Raw genomic sequence first — 17727 nt, 5'->3', positions numbered from 1 at the left:
TTTTATCATAGATGATTCCCAAATATTTTAGAGACTCAACCTGGGGGATGGGTTCTTGTTTATAAGATATCGAAATTGAAATCGTATCCGTAAGCGGGAAGACCAAGATTGCGCTTTTACTTACATTTAGTGACATGCAGATTGTCTGAAGCCAAACCTCAAGCATACTCATGTATCTTTGTAATTTTTGGTATTAAGCGTAAATGTCACTGTCGGTCGCAAAGAATGCAATATCATCTGCATAAACATAAACTTGAACGTCCTGACAAGTTGGAATGGAGCTTATTAAGATATAAAATAAACAGGACTGCTCCTTGGGGAACCCGGCGAGTCTGTTTGTATTTAGACGAGGAGCAGCCGTCCTTAAAGCAATAAAATTCCATTGAGCTCAAAAATTTTGCCAACCACGCAATAATAAATTTTGGGAAATTGTGACTTAGTAAGATATTCAGTAAAATTGAATGTTCAACGCTGTCATATGCTTAGCTATATCTAATGTCACTATAAGCTGAATATTGTCTCCTTTTTCGGGCAAGTTGTATTCGGCTTTCTAAATCAGCATGGGCACACCATATTGAGCAACCGACTCTGAAGCCTATTTGATTTGGATTTAATATTAAATTATCCGTCATCCAGATAGTAATTCTGCAATGTAATACCCTTTCTATGAGCTTGACCATATTAGAAGTTAGAGAAATAGGTCTGATATTTTCTATGGTATAGCCTACTCCTTGATTTTTAGGTATCGGGATTACTTTAGCTACTTTCCAATCGTATGGTATCCAGGCGTTGTTTAATGAATAGTTTATAGTGTTTAGAAGATCACAAAGAGATAGATCGAATAAGATTTTTATCATATGAACAGTAATTTCATCAGGACCAGGAGCTGAGAAGGGTAAGTTTCTAATCACTTGAGCTCTAGTTCAGGTAATGTAACTTCCGTAAAGTCTGACGTTGTGGCTGGGTTTTGCAGATTAGCTGACATAGATGAAGTGAATCTACTCTCCAAGCCTTTAGAAATAAGTTCTAGAGATCTTGTCATTTCATCAGACGACAGATTTGCATAGTCGATATGAATTGGTGATGGCAGAATTTTGCGATATCCCATATATCTAAACAGCGCGTTTTTGTTTTTAGGATTTGAGAGGAAATCGTAGTGATTCCTCTCGTATTCTTCTTTAGCTTGAGCAACTGTGCGTTTAAATACAGCAGCGTGAAATTTGTAATAAGACCAATTTTTCTGGCACTGATTATAAAGAAGCTGCTTCCAAGCTGCCTTTCGTCGTCGGTGGTCTCTCGTACAGTCTGAATTCCACCAAGGGCTATGAGATGCTCTCTTCGCAGATTCAATACTAAATTCCGCGTTTTTGTATGTCCTTTTGATTACAGCACAAAGTTTAATAGCTTTGGTGTCTTCGCTCTCTTCGGAATGGGAAGGCAAATGTATCTTTAGATCGGTTTTAAATTTATTATAATTCACCAATACTCGGACCTGAGTGCATGATGGAATTATTGGGCAAGCAATTTCGAACATTATTGGAAAGTGGCCACTGTTTGTGGCACAGTCCAAGGCTGTCCAGGATGAACTAGTGACAGCCGAACTTACGAAACTTAAATCTAAGGCTGAGCGGGAACGATCACAAATAAATGTAGGGGTTCTAGTATTAAGACAAGAGAGATTGTTGTCTATTGACCAATCCCACAATCGTTTGCCGCATAGGTCAGTTCGAAAACCCCAATACGTATGATGGGAGTCGAAATCTCCGACAAGAATTTTGTCTTTACACCATGAGGTCATAGCGTAATCCAAACACCGAGTGTTTGAACACCCGCAGGAAAGTATAAATTTACTAAAGTGAAAGGTTGGCACCCTGATAAGGTTATACCTAAGGCAAAAAATTGCACATTCAGGAGACGTATGTTTATATGAAATCTTTGCCCTGAGACTAATTTTGTTACTGACAAAGAATGCTAAACCTCCACCTTTCGATGGTCGGTCCAGTCGGAAAGATCTGTAGTTATGTAACTGAAAAGACTGATGCGCTGAAAGCCAGGTTTCTTGCAATACTATTATATCTGGGGAGAATTTCGATGACAAGTATAATAAATCTGTTACTGCAGAGTGAATTGATCGGCAATTCCAATGAAGAATTTTGAGGAATCCTATTGTTGCGAAGGAATTGACTCAAACTGCCTTACTTAAGATGTTGTCTTTTAAGAAGTGTTCCTTTGTAAGGCCATCTTTCAAATATTTTTTCGTCTTTGAGTGAATAAGAGAATTAGCTTTCTTTGTGAAAGGGGATCGAGATCGTTTTACATCGTGGATCTATGTCCATTTCACCTGATTCCTGTGCGTCATCACTGATGCCTTCACTGAGACTCTCATTGGCATCGATAGAAGGACCTGCAACTTGAACCTCCTGAGAGGTGAGATTAGGAGCTGTACGTAGATACTTCTTCACTTGACGGCCGTGGGCACTCAGTAGTCGGAGAAGGTATTCTGGTAGCAGTCATGGTACCAAATATCTGTGCCATCTGATTATTCAGGATTTGTGTCAAGGACTCGCAAAGGTTTGCAGCTAGGCGCTCCATGGCCTTTTGCATTGCCCTTTCGACCATATCAGCAATAGAAAGTGAAAGAGATGACGGGCTGTGACCCCAGCATATCCCTGTGTCCTTGCCTGAATTTCCTCTATAGCTTCTCTACGGGAACAACGCCTTCTTTCAACAATTTCTAGAATTTGCGTTTCCCGAGCCTTTGCAGAGCAATTTGAATAATCAGCTGAGTGCGCGCCATTGCAGAGGCAGCACCTTTCTTCCCTGCTTTTACAGTCGCTGGAATTGTGTTCCTCACCACAAACTCGGCACCTGGGGGCAGACCTACATCCCTTCATAGTGTGTCCGTAACGCCAACACTTTACACATTCGATGGGACGAGGGGTTAGCGATTCCACTCTGTAGATTAAGGGAAAAGCCTTAATTTCTATCGGTAGCGTTGTCCCAGCAAATGTGACTATGACCGACTCAGTAGGAATCCTGATCTTGTCGGCCACACGTCCACACCGATAAACTGAAATTGCACCTGCCGGTGAAAACATCTCTAGTATTTCAGTTCGTGTCATGTTGACATCGACGCCATGGATAAGACCTTTCACGCATGCCAAGTGTGGTGGAATAAATGCGCTCACCGGATTTGAAGCAAACAGCGAACACTTTAGGAGGTCTTGTACACAGCCTGGTGTGGGGAAAAGCAGATAATACCCCCTCTGCCAAACTGGCGGACCTCAGTGATGCTCTGGAAATTATCCGTCGCTGATCGCAGTTCTGCTCGAATCGCTTTCGGGTTCTTCATTCGAATGATGCCGTCATTAGTTGGGACTAGAGCAACAGGAACTGGCATGACGCCGTTGCGCAGAATAAGATCCACAGGTAAGTCCTGCGGAGGAATAGAAGCGGAGCAGGGGAGAGCCCCTGGCCCTGGTGAAGAAAAGGGCATCTGTCTGATTAGCACCAAAATTACTTGCTAAACAACTCTAACACTAGCAAAACAGTTAACTATGAATGATAAATAGGCAGCTACTTAATCCTTGGCCACAAACCCGAGAGCAGGCGAGCTGCGCCCGCGCGCATCGTCCATAAGAAACAAGCAATATACATGTAACAATATCTTGGCGTGTTCTTTTAGCACAAACGAGAGATTTTGATATCTTGCCCTGCAACAATCTTCTGTATCCTATAGCAACATTCACCAGCACAAGGGGTTCACACTTATACACACAGGATATCGCATGCAAAGGATATTATTTTTCTAAAGATAAATACCCTCTTCAGCGCCTGCCGCTCTAAAGGAGGCACTGCGTCTAAACCATTCAACATGAAAGGTAGATCTGAGGACCACGATCTCGTTCGTCGACCGCCATACTAGCCCCAATGCGTCACACTGTCGTCACCACGAGTCCGAGCCTCAAACACAGTCGCGATATTCGGCCTGACGCTGAAACATCACTTGGGACAGCGCAGGCGGATCTTTAAGCCCGGTGTCCCCTGGTATGTGATGTTAGTCTGCTTTTGGTTTTTTTCAGGAGGGGGTAGGGAAGAAGGAAGACTGAGGAAGAGGAGGTGGTAGGGGAAGGAAGAATGAAAGGAAGAGGAGGGAAGGTGGGGAGGTGATAGCTGGGTTATCATCCCGGAGCAGCTCCTCGGAGATAACTCGAGGCAGAGGAGAAGCACGAAGCTTCAAGCACTCCGCCGCACGGGTGAAAGCGCAAGGAAGAAGCCGTAACAGCCAGAGGCTGCCCGGTGGGCCTTGATCGCTCCATAGATAGCTCAGAGAGCACCCCCATAGAACGCAGAGAGAGGTTTCCAAACTCTCCTTTATGCAGATGTACAGATGCATGATTTGATGGTGTCTTTTCTGTGCTGCAACGTAGTGAAGAAGAAGTTACGACGAAGTTAACTTTTCACGCGAGCCCGCCTGCAGTGCGGCCGCCGATCGTCGAGCGAGCACGTGCTTGCCACGCGCGCTTACGGCGGTCACGTGCATGCCCTCGAAAAAGACTAAATGTTTCTGCCGGTCGTGTTGAAATACCGCACAGATTGTGCAGCAGCGACATTGAGGTGTCACCTACGATGGAAGTTATTAATGCGAACCCTTCTTTGCGCCGTACCGGGCACGTTGCGGTATAGGCACGTTTCTGTCTCGCCTCGCCTCGGCCCTCTTCAATGAATAAACAAACAAATAAGTAAAGCTGCCGATAGAGGGATCGAACCTGGGTGTTGGGCAAAACGACCCGATGCTCTAACCATCAGGCACCCTTTAAAGTGAAGCTTTCTCTTTACGTTCCCGGGGTTTGGCGTGGCTGCAGCTGTCTTCTGTCTGCTGCTGGGTCGGTCAGTATATTGGGGAATATATTTGTGCATAAAGAGTAGTTGACTGTCGACATAATGTATCGAAATGGAAAATAACGGGTAGCGCATCGGGCTGCTAGCTGTGTTGAGGGAACAGGGTTCGAAGACATCCATCGGACCAACTTTGATCACCGAGTGTATGCTAATATGTACATACGTGCCACTCTTCATTACCGAACATATTTCACCCCGACATGGGTCGCTGTAGATGCGGGACTGATTATAGGTGTCGTTGTTTAACGTAACTCTTTGACGCCGTCTTAGAGCACTGGGTATCTGCCACTCGGTCTGTGCTGGTCTTCAATGAACCTCTTTGATGCCAACTTGGGTATCTGGTTATGTGCCATTAGGTGTGTGCCGCTCTTGAATGAACGTCTCGGGATTAATTTTGACCACCTGGTGTTCTTCACCGTGCGCCTATATCTAAGTAAACGAGTTTTTTTTTTTTTTTTTTTTTGCACAGCTTGCCCTGCGACGCAAATGTGTATTAAATAAAAGCGTGGATGCCCTCCTCACGTGGGAATTGCAGTAGTGACTTAGCGAGCTTATCGTCGATGAGCCAATACCTATAACTGTCTGTCTGATTCGTATACCTTGCTTTTGGCAGCTCCTAATTATATTTTCTCTAGTAGCAGTCGTTCGCGAGCAGGGCGGCATTCGCCGCCTACGAACCGATCTTGAAGATAGTGCAGTCCAAAAATGTGGGCCGGTCCCGAAGGTTGTGCAGTCTGAAAATGTGTATGGGTATGTTCCGCTCTTTAATGAACCACTTTGACGACAACTTGGGTCACTAGGTGGGTGCCAGGGGGTATGGGCAAACTTCGTGGTGGCGCCGCTAGATGACGCAGCGCAGCAGTACACGCTACGCTCTGTGGCAACGCAACAACAAATCTAGGCCTTAAGTTTAGCAAAGAGAAATCAGGAATTATGCTATTTAATGAAGAGACGAGTAATTACGTGGTGTAAATTCAACAGCAAGCCATACCCATAGTCAAGCAATATAAATGCCTCGGCGTATACGTAAACGAAGGAAAGAATTACTCAAGCAACCACCAAGATAATCTGAAAATAAAGGAGAAGCGGAATGCAGCAATAATGAAACACAGAGCACTGTGGGGCCACAATAAGTATCAGGTGGTGCGTGAAATCTAGAAAGGAGTAATGGTGCCAGCGCTAACGTTCGCTAATGCCATTCTGTGCTTAAAATCGGATATCTTGTTGGGGTTGGAAGTTAACCAAACATCGGTAGGCCGGTTGGCTTTGGGAGCCCACGGTAACACCACAAATGAGGCAGTGCAGGGTGACATAAGTTGGACCTCTTTTGAAGTCGGAGAAGCACAGAGCAAAATTAGTTTTGAAGAATGACTCAGGAACATGGATGAAAATAAATGGGCGGGTAAAGTGCACAAGTATCTCTACATGAAAATCGTGAACGCAGAATGGAGGAAGAGGTCAAGAAAGCTGGCAACCAAGTACAGGATAAGCGAAACTGTAAATAGACAACCAGGAGTCATCAGAAAGAAAGTGAGAGAAATAGAGACCGTGAATTGGATGCAAAGAATGGAAACAAAAAAGACCATGGAGATTTACAAGAATGAGAAGAAAGAAATTAGAAGGGAAAATCTGTACGATAACACAAAGGGCAGTGCCTTGCTATTTGAGGCTCGAGCCGGTTGCCTAAGGACGAAAACATACCGGAACAAATATTCGGAACTAGATGAGGCATGTGTATGCTGCAGTAAAGATCCGGAGACCACTCAGCACATCCTAATGGAATGCGAAGGGACCCAGAGAGAACCTAGGTAATGTACAACTTCCAGAAGCGCTTGGGTTTAAAGTGGAAGGAAATATCAACTGATCAGCCGTAGAGATAAGCAAGAGACGATTAGAGTATTGGTGAAGAAAAAAAAGCAGGGAAGAGATTGATACCACCTGATCTCTTAAAATCATAGGTAGCGGTACGAGGTAGATTTTGGGGGGACAAAAAGAAAAAAAAGATTAATGAGAGGTATACAAAAATACTAGATAAAGAACATGTATAGTATACCTGATTAAATCAAGCAGGCTAGGTGGCTATTTGTCACCGCCCCGTTTCAAAGGGGATGCCATTAAATCATCATCATCATCAACGCCAGGGTGCCTCGATGTCCTCCTCGCCCGCCGCTCCATACAGGGTGGAGACATTCTTTGACGGAGCTCTGGCCGCCAAAACCACCATTTCCATGCCCAGCGCGTGTCGAGACGTGAACGCTTGCCGCGTTTCGATTTGGCCTTGCCGAGGCGCAGTTAGAACGCAGGCGAAAACTTGCGCTGTAGGGAACGCGCGGAAAACGCAACCAACTAGAAAACTGCGTCTGCAGCAACAGCACGAAGAAACTGTCGAAAGGCTGCTCATTTCAAACTACGCCAGAGCGATGCTGCGCGTGCACCTGCGTCAGGTGGTGGTGGTTAAAACTTATTTATTGTCCTTAAAATTGCTGCGAAGAGACTCCGGCTGGTCGGAGGTTCTTGGCTTGCGGTGGGGGGCCCTCAGTCCAGGGCTCCGCTCAGGTGACGGCGAAGGGACCTAACGGGCACGCAAGCAAGACTTGGACAAGAGCGAGCCTGCAGTGAACTTCGGAATCGGATTTTAATGTGTATAGACACAATTCGCACACATTTGTTTCACTCTTTTTATCCTTTTAGATGTACGTTTTGTTCGTGCGTTCATTTTTTTTCTCACTTCCGTTCTTCTACTTATCAAGTTGAGCCGCACAGTCATATTGCTATTTGCTTTGTTTGAATTTATTAGAAGCTCCTTCTCCTAATTTATGCTCCGTTGTCCGGGGAGCTCTGCCGAAGACGGGTGAGAAATGACAGTACAGAATAAAAACATTTATTTAGATCGCGACTTCGTGACAATAAGCACGCATTCACTCGTCATTTATTGACTCGCTATGTTTACTATCAAGATGTTCTGAAGGAATTTTATTGCTATTCCTGCATGATCATTTGTTTCCAAGCAACGCAACTTCGTTGCGCAAAACTGCCCGAAGAACAGCAATGCCTGATAATATGGTCATTCGACATTCGATCGTCCATATTATACGAATGCTTAAGTAAACGCGTTATTTCCCATCTGTAGAACAGAACAGCGAGTGAAATGCAACCTAGTTCCCGTTGGATGGTACACAACTATCACGCCAACAAGCGGTTGTAACGTGTTTCAACATGATTTCAGGCTAGAGCATTACATGACCGCGTGAGGCAGCTTATTTAATACTGCTGCTTGCCTGTAAATCCTTAAAAAATTACGTGCTTAACTATCAACACACGTAACTATGCTTTTCCATAGTATTTATGTCCACATAAAGCTCCTGTGCTGCGTACACATCGCTCATAAACACGCACGCCGGCAACGCATCCCTCGGAGTGGACATGGGGAATGGCGGACGCCGTGGTATAGACGCCGTGTTTGTCTCCACCCTGTACGGAGCGGCGGGCGAGGAGGACATCGAGACACCCTGGTATACGCCTTATACACGAAGCCTTTCGGATACTCGCATGCTTAGATATTCATCATAGATGACTATCCCGTTTTGCCCGAATTTTTGCCCGAATTTTTGCCCGAATTTTTTCAGGAGTACAGTATCTAATATACACATGTCTAAAGATACATGATGCTCCCGAAAAATGAAGAACGTTGTTGACAGTTGCGTTTTATGTGCCCTTTCGTGTCCTCTTTCGTCCCTCTTCCTCTTCGGGCTACAGTCGAACGCATCCATAACGAAGTGTTTGGGGCCTCCGAATTCTTACGTTATACAAGTCGCTTCGTTGTCAAGGTCTCGCGCCGCACGGCTCACAACAGAATCGGGAGAGAATTGTTCCTTTATTATACAGGCCATTTCGTTGTGGAGGTGCTCGACTGTATTTCTCTCAGTGCTGCCAAACTGAGAACACAGTGTTTCCCTAAATCGGATTAAGAAATTCCCTAGATTTCCGTAGTTTATTCTGGGATACAATTTCTCACTTTGCCAATATACCTTTCGTGGAGATAAAATTGTTTATTATGCAGATAGACTGCGAAAGTATCGCTTAAATTTACTGACAAGCTCGCTTTTATGAATTTAATGATGTCGCTACACTCGAGCCTAAATGATGTTGCAATGTAAGTTTTTGCAGTACAATACTTTTTCCTTCGTTCAGATCTTCCCTATATATAAAAAAATTTCCTAAAGAAGACCTAAAATCCTTAGATCTAGGAAAGTTTCCTAGGGGTTGGTAGCGCTGATTTCTCTAGACCAAGGGTCTCCAAACGTTTGTCCAGAGGGCCGGATTGGCGACCAGTGGTGGTATCGTGAGCCGGAAAATTGGACAATAAATGAAATTATTCGTTAAAAAAATCGTACACATCATTAACGGTACTGGGCGTGGACTAAAATCTTTATTCCAATCAAACGACATGCTTTCTTCAAATAATTTCTTATTTTAATTAGTTCCGTTGCCTTGTGGCATAACTTACGGAAAAGGAGGGAAATAACTATTCTCGAATTATAATTTTGCGGCCAAGTTTCCGGGGATATATTGATTTGAAATAATACTAAACATTCGTGGTGGCAAACAATTGAGCCTGTTACCTTTTCCCGATAGCACGTACTTTTTTTATTCTCTTTTTAATTTTATTTTTGCTTCTTCACACTCATTCAGTCATTACTTTTAAGCAGAAAGATATTACCCAGATGACTTTTAGGTGGTCTGAAGAAGCGTCACTACTCTTTACAAAGGGCCCTTTGTTTTGCTAGTGTGTCGTTACCACAACTCCAGCATTTGTACCAACCCGTGTTGACTTTTGTGAATAGTGTTGGCGTTTCAGTGGTGCAGAAGCGCAGGCCGGTTGGTTTAGCATCATGAATAAAATAGTTCAAATACAACGGACAGATATTGCTAGTGTTGTTTCGTCTTGTTCCCTGTCCTGTGTATCGCGCTCTTATATTTTTGACAGTGTTTACGTTTTCAGAGTTGCCAGAAAAGACGACACTTGTGTCTTGCAGCAGAGGTTTCTTTTAATAAAATGGGAGACTTCTAAACATATTGCTCGACTACGCGTTTGAAAAGCCGTCCATTTTACAGCGAAGCTCTTAGCCTCTCGGTAGTCTTTCATTTTTCGTCTCTGCGTCCCTGAACAAATACATGAAGACACGCTATCGCTGAATTGCGTACCTAATAGTTAACATGGATCCTTCCATGTGCACATTTCGGTCTTCCTGTTTCTCTCTCTTCCTTTCTGTCTTTTCATCCCCGCTAATCGCCCTATCGCGATGTAGACAATAAATAGCCCAATGTCTACTCCCCTGGTTAGTTTACTCGGCTGTCTTGTGCATTAAAACCTCCGAGTACGCTTGCGCCAACAAAGAACGGCATTTCAACAAATTCCGAAGGGATCTGCAATACCTTTATGTTAACTGAAAGTGATTCACGTTGCAAGAGCTCGTAAAGAAGACACTATTAACAAGGCACTCGGTAACAAGGCCCCTGGGTCCACAGGGCATATGTGCCAGTCAATTTGTGCCTCTGATCAATGGACCACTTTAACGCCAACTTGGGTCACTGAGTATGTGCCACTATAGGTATGCGCGGACTTCATTCTAGAGAGAAGGGCGTTCGAAAGAGGAGCCCAGTTGCAACACTCGCCTCACACATGACGCGTTTCGGCTACTCGCTAACTTGGATATTATTCTTAGAACAACCACATCTAACTAGCACTCGCTTGCCATGGGTTGAGGTTATTATTTTCGATTTCGTAAACGAGGGGCTTGGCGTGCACGCCATTCCCCACTACCAAACATTATATGTCCTCACTACCACAGCTTGGGTAGTGGCGTACCTCAGCCACCCGCATGGATTGGGAGGCCTCGGCACGGGGCCCCGGCATCGCTGATCACCGATGGGCCCGACACCAAAGTCGAAAAGGCGGGTCATTCCATGAGGTACAACACATTGCACAGGTTACGGCTGTGGTATTCACCAAGCCATAATCACCGTGAAGCTAAGAATGCCGCGAATTCAGGCATTGCAACTACAAACGCCTGTGTCTGCAAGCCTGTAATCCTACTTTTGCTCAACTTTTGTATTACAGGGACAATATTGACGATATTACTGCATGCTCGAGTGTCGGGGAGCAAAGCAGCGAACATTTACGTGCATTCAGACGGGTTCAGTGAATGACTAGTAGGGTGGCACGTGTCCTGGTGGTATGCGATAGCTTCGTGGTGTAAAACTGCTGAGATGCACAGTGTCCTGTGATTCGAGCGCGTGTGTAACGATAACGACAAGACGACGACGGCAACGATGAGATGACGACGATGGTTTCACGATGATGACATGACAGCATGACGAAGACGACTGTGAGACGCGGGAACGGAATGACGACAGTGTGAAGAAGACGTCGACGTTGTGACGACAGCAACGTGACGACGACGGAGATGACGACGGTGCGACGACGAAGGTTCGACGACAGCAGGGCGACAAAGACGTTGTGACGACGGCAACGTGACGAAGCGGCATGACAAAAACGAAACGATTACAATGTGACGACTACGACGTTTTCGGCGAGGCGAGATACATGCGTATTATATCGGGCGACCGATGCCGGAGATAGTGCAGTCTAAAATTATGTGCCCTTGGGGCCACTAGCTATTATATTTATTTCATTTATACATACAGCAGGCCCTCTTCGGGCTTATGGAGGAGTAGATACTACTGAAAAGAAAAGAAAAAAAATCATGAGCCACTCCACTCTGTGAAGGTGGATCACCAGTGAAGCTGCAGCTTCGCTGGTGATCCACCTTCACCGAGTGGAGTGGCTAAACATGTTTAGCTCACGACACAGAGGTGGCACAGAATGGGGAGCCCGCGTAGAGTCCGTACTCCCGAGGAGCAACGCGCCTGCGAAGAGCGAAGGCAGGAACAGAGACAAGAATGCAATCGTCGCCGGGAGTGCGCACTACACGCAGCCTCCCCGAACGTAGACATGACCGACGCGGGTTGGCCTTTTGGGCTAAGATCCGATCGTCAGCTCTACGCCAAATCCCTCGCAGGGAGGTTCCAGGGTTGGCTGGGGGCACATAAGATTCTCTCCCACTGCCAAAAGGGATTCGTCCCTCATGACAGGGTGTTTGAGTATAACTACATCCTTCAGGAGCACTTGGACAAGGCCCGCAGCGGTGGCGAAGCGGTGGCCTGGCGTTCCTTGATTTCACCAATGCCTATGGTTCGGTTCCTCACCTGACGCCCAACGGGGTGCAGGAGCGGGCAGCCACTTCGTCCTCATTATCGAGGATTTGTACACTGCCAATGGTACCCGGATCCTGGCTGCTGACGGGTCCACTGCGCCGATTCACATCTTGGCGGGAATCCGTCAGAGTTGTCCTTTAAGCGGCCTTCTCTTCAACCTTGTCATCGACCCCATCGTTCGTGACATCCAGGGGGGCGATCACCGTCACAACATCCTGGCGTACACCGACGACCTTACGCTATTGGCGGCGGGTCCATCGTCTCTACAGGCCCGGATTGGCCGAGTGGAGGCGCCCGTCACTGAGTTGTGCCTTTCGCTCAACCCTGCCAAATGCTGCTCCCTCCACCTGAGTGGCACTCGTCCGGTCGGGACAGGGCGTTCGTCTTTTTCAGTCGCAGGTACCACCATCCCCATGCATGGCTGACTTCAATGCCGAAATGTTCCTGGGACGTCCGGTCGGCTTTTGGATACTCTTCAATGATATCACCATCGTGGACCAGGCGATCCAGAGGGGCACGGTTCTACTTTCTTCCATGCTGGCCTCCTGGCAGCGCCTGTATGCTGTACGGACGTTCGTGTTCCCGGCACTGAACTTCATGATGCGATACGGCAACCTCGGCAAGGACGATTGGCACCGCCTCGACGTTGTTCTGCGTCCCCTCCTGAAGAAGACGTTATATCTCCCGGCAAATGCGTCGAACGAGTACATTTACGGCAGTCCTCACTTGGGGGCGGCGGCAATACCACTTGCTACCGAGCTGAGCGACATCTGCGGTGTCGACAACGCGTTTAAGCTACTAACTTCCGGCGACCTCGAGCTGCGCGACATGGCGTCCGAGGGCCTGCGTGAGGTGGTCTCGAAGCGTCTTCATCAGCTGGCGGAGCGACCAGACGTGGAAGACTACCTCAGCGGCTATACCGAGGGAGATTTTAAGGCGCGTGCGTCGCAACTTCGCTCGATATGGACCGAGGCATGGAAGGCTTCACGCCGCCTGGATGTATACACTGGGAGCTCCACCCGGACAGAGTTCGGTTCACCTGCGGTGATCACGCTCTCAACCCTAAACACCACAGGCGGGTCATCCGTACACTCCGGGCCACACATTCGGCCTACAGGGTAACAGCCCTCCATGACAAACCCAACCAGGCAAGGTCCTGCAGTGCGTGGCCGCCGATCCCGCCAGTTCGCACTTTATGCACTCCGGTTCTTTCACCCAGTTTGCGGACTGGCGGATCATCCACAAGGTCATGCTCAGTCTCCTTCCACTTAACGGAGCCTGCATGTGGGTGATGGCTGAACGCGATCAGCGATGCAGGGTGTGCGGTTATGCCAGGGAGACCCTGCCGCACGTCCTGAGTCACTGTATGCCTCAGAGTGCGCAGTACACGGCCCGACACAACCACATCGTGGCGCGTATACGTACTGCGTGCCGGGGTTGGTTTAGCATCATCATCTACGACAACCGGCCAACCGGAGACACCAACCTTCACCCTGACATCGCCCTGGAGCTTGGCGAGGAGACAGTCAGCATTGATGCCTGTTGTCCTTTCGACAACCGCCTGCAGGCTTTCACCGAGGCACGCCGGGTCAAAGTCGCTAAGTACAAGCCCGTACGTCTACATCTGGCACGGCGATATCAGCACATGACAGTACATGTACACACAGTTATCGTAGGTGCATTGGGCTACTGAACCCGGCCAACGACCTCGTGATGCAGTAGATCTGCTCCCGGTCCTACCTGAAGTTGTTCAAGAGGTTGGCCGTCAGCGACGTGATTTCCGCATCACGCGAGATATACCAGCGTCACGTCGCCCACCGATAGCGCTTCACTGCTGGCGCTTCAGCCTCGTGCATGGACAGCTATGTGGCTATTTCTTTTTTTTCACCCTTTCTTGTAAACTCTCAACTTTCTGTTCCTGTTTCTTAAATCAAAAAAGATGGCTGACTAATGGAGTAGCACACGAGGAATAAGGATTATAAACAGGGATAAGGTGCCTCAGAAAGGCTGGCCAACGTTTCGATAGGAGGACCTATCTTCGTCAAAGGCGGCCTCGTCATCCTCGGCGGGTTAGTTTTAAAGGGTTAGTGGAGTGACGTCACGTCGATGTCTGCTGTGGCTGTCTGTAAAGGGAGAGACTGAAAAGAAAATGAGCGCCGGCGCTTGACTGGCTAGGCGCGGTTTCTAAGACGAGGGGACAAGAGCGGGAGAGCGAGAAAGTGGCAAAAAAAAAAAAAAAAACACCGTCAGAGGGGGTTGGGGGAGCGAGAGGCGAGTGAGCGTTCAGAGGAGTCGTGGTCGGCGTGCGTTTGGGGTCCCTGAAGAGCCGGTCAGTGTGCAGGTCACAATACGAACTAACCCGCCGAGGATGACGAGGCCGCCTTTGACGAAGATAGGTCCTCCTATCGAAACGTTGGCCAGCCTTTCTGAGGCACCTTATCCCTGTTTATAATCCTTGTTCCTGTTTCTTGTATTACAAGCATTTGAATAAAATTTGTTCTTACCCTTGTGCTTGGGACCCCGGCGGGTCCCAGGTGTGACAAGGGCAATTCGAATGCGCGTTACAGGTCCCGGAGCCTACCACCGGAGTCCACAGGGGTATGCATACCATTGCGCTTGGACCCTTTCTGCACTGTCATCAGGATCGGCACACATTTTTGCACACGCACACGAAAAATGCATGGAAGCCTAGCCATAAAAAAACACCGCCCAAGCACTCCGTGCAGATGGTTAACCAGCAAAGCTGAAACGCGCGGCCCCGGTGTTTAGCAGTGGGTTAATCCCGACGCTGTATCGAAGCGTTTCTCAATTATTGGTTACATGTTTGTGTTTCTAGTGAAACGCAAGCGCCAATGGCGGGCGGACGCTGCTAACCACGACGCCGAGCTAACTCGAGATATCGGTCGAACGCATGCGACAACGGCGAGCCGAGGAGCCGGCGTTGCGGGCAGAGCAGGTGCGACGCAGAGAACGACGTCACTAACGGCGCTGCCAATGCGGCGCTGCCAATGGCGCGCGTGCTTGGGTGCGACGTAGAGAACGACGTAACTGACGGCGCAGCCAATGGAGACGTTGAGAGAAACATGGGACGAGCGGTTTTTCGTTTCGCCTAGCCATATACAGCTTTCGGTGTAAAACAGCTTCGCTGTAAAATGTGGGCCGATCCCGGCGGCAGTGCGGGGCAGCAGCAGTGGCTCGTACCCCCCTAAGGAAGAGGCTTTAAGCACTCAGCAAAGTGAAGCGAAAAGTGCATACATTCTTTGGAACTACGCATACAACATGCAGAACAGCATTCGTTTCAAAAAAATGTGGTTGATCCCTCTTATATAGGAATCGGTATAGAACACGAAAGTGAAACGTGTCTTCACAGAAGTAGTGTAATGTTTATTGCACATTGATATATAATGTCTATTGGTGTTTTGTGGCTAAAGCGCCCTTAGGCGTTGATGCACCCACGCTGACGCCTGGTGGCACGTCTCCTCCATCACGACTACCAACGTCGATGACCATGAGCAACCGTCGTGCACATGGAAGCTGCACTACGCTGCACACGCTAGCACAACGCGAAAGACGAAGCACGTAACTGACACACTAATACAACGCGCAAGACAAAGCACGTAACTGAATCGTCACCGAGTCAAATCAGCGCGTCGTAATTGCAGCCTCCGCGATCAACTTCAGAAACATTTTCAGAGCTAATTGCGGAGGCCACGCTCCGCTGTGCTGAGTACGGTGAACGCCACCTAGGTGGCGTTGGTAGTGCTTCTTGATGCCAGCGTCCCTTCGAATGCTGGCATCGAGGCGTCGTAGTGCTGAGACCACCGAAGCGTTCACTGTCGGTGCGCGTTAGTGTCATAATGCAGTACTTCTCTTTTCTGCTCGTAGGCGGCGGCACCGCCCCGAGCAAGAGCGCGGGTACACGGAGGAGTGTTAGATATATAAGGCGCGTCTGTGTAGCTCTCTGCAAATGCGTTTGTGGCGCAATGGGTTAAACGCTCGGCGATCTATCGTCGCGGACCGAGAGGTCGTGGGTTCGATTTCCAAATTTTGCATGTTTGTGGAACTTTTTCTTCTGGTTTCTTTCTTTGTATTATGTTCGTGTACATTGTAAGCTGACGTATTTCCGTGACGGAAATACGTCAGTGAAGTCTTGGTGGACCCCGGCATAAAACACTTTCGTGTTAAAAGAAGCACAAAACAAGCATCCGAACCACATAATTCATGATATGGCGCTCCTGATAACAATGCGAAGCACGTACGTAGCTCTCCCCGCATACGTTTCCCGGTAAAGATTATTGTTGCGCAAGCTGCCGCGGCGACGGCAGCTTGCGACGTGGGGAGTGACGTCTCTAACCTTTCGTATATATGGTTTCCGAACTATCATGTACCAAGATTTAAAATATGCAAATGCCACGTAGCTGCACAGAACCAAGGTTATGTTGTTTGCCGTCGCTTGGATATACTCAGATTATTTTTTTAATTCCACATAATTACATAATTTGTCTTAATTATTTATTCAACTTCCTAAATATTATAATTACATGAAAAGTGTCAATGAGAAAATTGTAAAGCAACATGAAATACTCCCGATACAGCTTTCTGTTGCTCAGTACGTGCTACATAAAAGTGTTTTTCCGAGCGTGAAAGTAGCCCGCGAATGCAGGCAAAATTGCCGCGCGACTGGCCGCTCGAGGCACTTTGCATATAATCGCGGGCTACTTTCACGCTCGGAAAAACACGCAACCCGTGGAACTGCTTCGTCTGCCGCTGGTGCTAAACGACCTGCCCGAGCAGAGGCTCAGCGCCGCCGCCGAGAGGACCCTGTCGTTCAGAATCAAATTCTTTATCACAATATATCGCGAATTCAAAACACCTAAACATCTGCGCGCGAAATTCGCATTAGGGAGTATCCTAATCATCGGTAAATGTTTTTCTAACTCCGGGCAAATTTTAGTTGTTTAGTTTGACGTACTAACAAGCAGTAGGCAGACAGTCTTTTCTAATTCTTTAAAGATGTAATTCGCTGTTACCGTACCATGCATGTTGTGGACTAGAACTTGGTGCATGATGTTGACTGAAGAAAATAGCTTTATACTAGTAACTTCTGCTGTCAGGCTAGTTGGTACATGGCTATAAATGGCTTTAAGCGCAAAAAGTAAGACATGGACTACAGAAAAAGTCGCAGTTTCGCCCGAAAGGCGAAGCATTGATTGCGATAACAAAATAGTAGACAGCTATACGAAATAAGGATAGTAGTTTTATCGGCCGTATAAAGTTGTAAATATTCACTTACTAACTAAATAAACAAGCACGGTGTCACGCGCGCCCAGGTAAACATGAACACATCTCGCTCGATGACCGCGGGAGCTCGTCAAAACGCTGGAGTGATAAAGCGCGCGAGCGGCAGCGAGCAAATTGACCTTCGCGCTGGTTCTCGCTTCAACGCGAACTAAACGTCGAAAGCGCAGCACATACGAAGTTACCGGCACTCGGCAAATTCACTTTCGCCCATCGCAGCGCAATACTCGAAGGACCGCTCAGCGGCCT

At 47.5% G+C, this 17727-nt stretch overlaps 1 protein-coding gene across 1 annotated transcript; it reads left to right on the top strand.

Annotated features, from left to right (window-relative positions):
* Positions 1–12597: 12597 nt before the first annotated feature.
* On the top strand, positions 12598–13873 carry LOC125941589 (uncharacterized). Its single transcript, XM_049659372.1, has 2 exons — positions 12598–13255; positions 13329–13873. Exons 1-2 carry the CDS (start codon positions 12598–12600, stop codon positions 13871–13873), a joined length of 1203 nt encoding a protein of 400 aa, XP_049515329.1.
* The last annotated feature ends 3854 nt before the right edge of the window (positions 13874–17727 follow it).

The sequence above is a fragment of the Dermacentor silvarum genome, chromosome 1, assembly GCF_013339745.2.
Source record: "Dermacentor silvarum isolate Dsil-2018 chromosome 1, BIME_Dsil_1.4, whole genome shotgun sequence".
NCBI classification, from domain to species: domain Eukaryota; kingdom Metazoa; phylum Arthropoda; class Arachnida; order Ixodida; family Ixodidae; genus Dermacentor; species Dermacentor silvarum.
This window is presented reverse-complemented; position numbering and strand designations above follow the sequence as displayed.

What these genes read in the sequence shown, in the direction of transcription:
- LOC125941589 (XM_049659372.1), top strand. Translation starts at nt 12,598, where the DNA reads ATGGCTGACTTCAATGCCGAAATGTTCCTGGGACGTCCGGTCGGCTTT. An exon ending in CTCAACCCTAAACACCACAG is followed by an intron (nt 13,256 to 13,328) that starts GCGGGTCATCCG and finishes AAACCCAACCAG; the next exon opens with GCAAGGTCCTGCAGTGCGTG.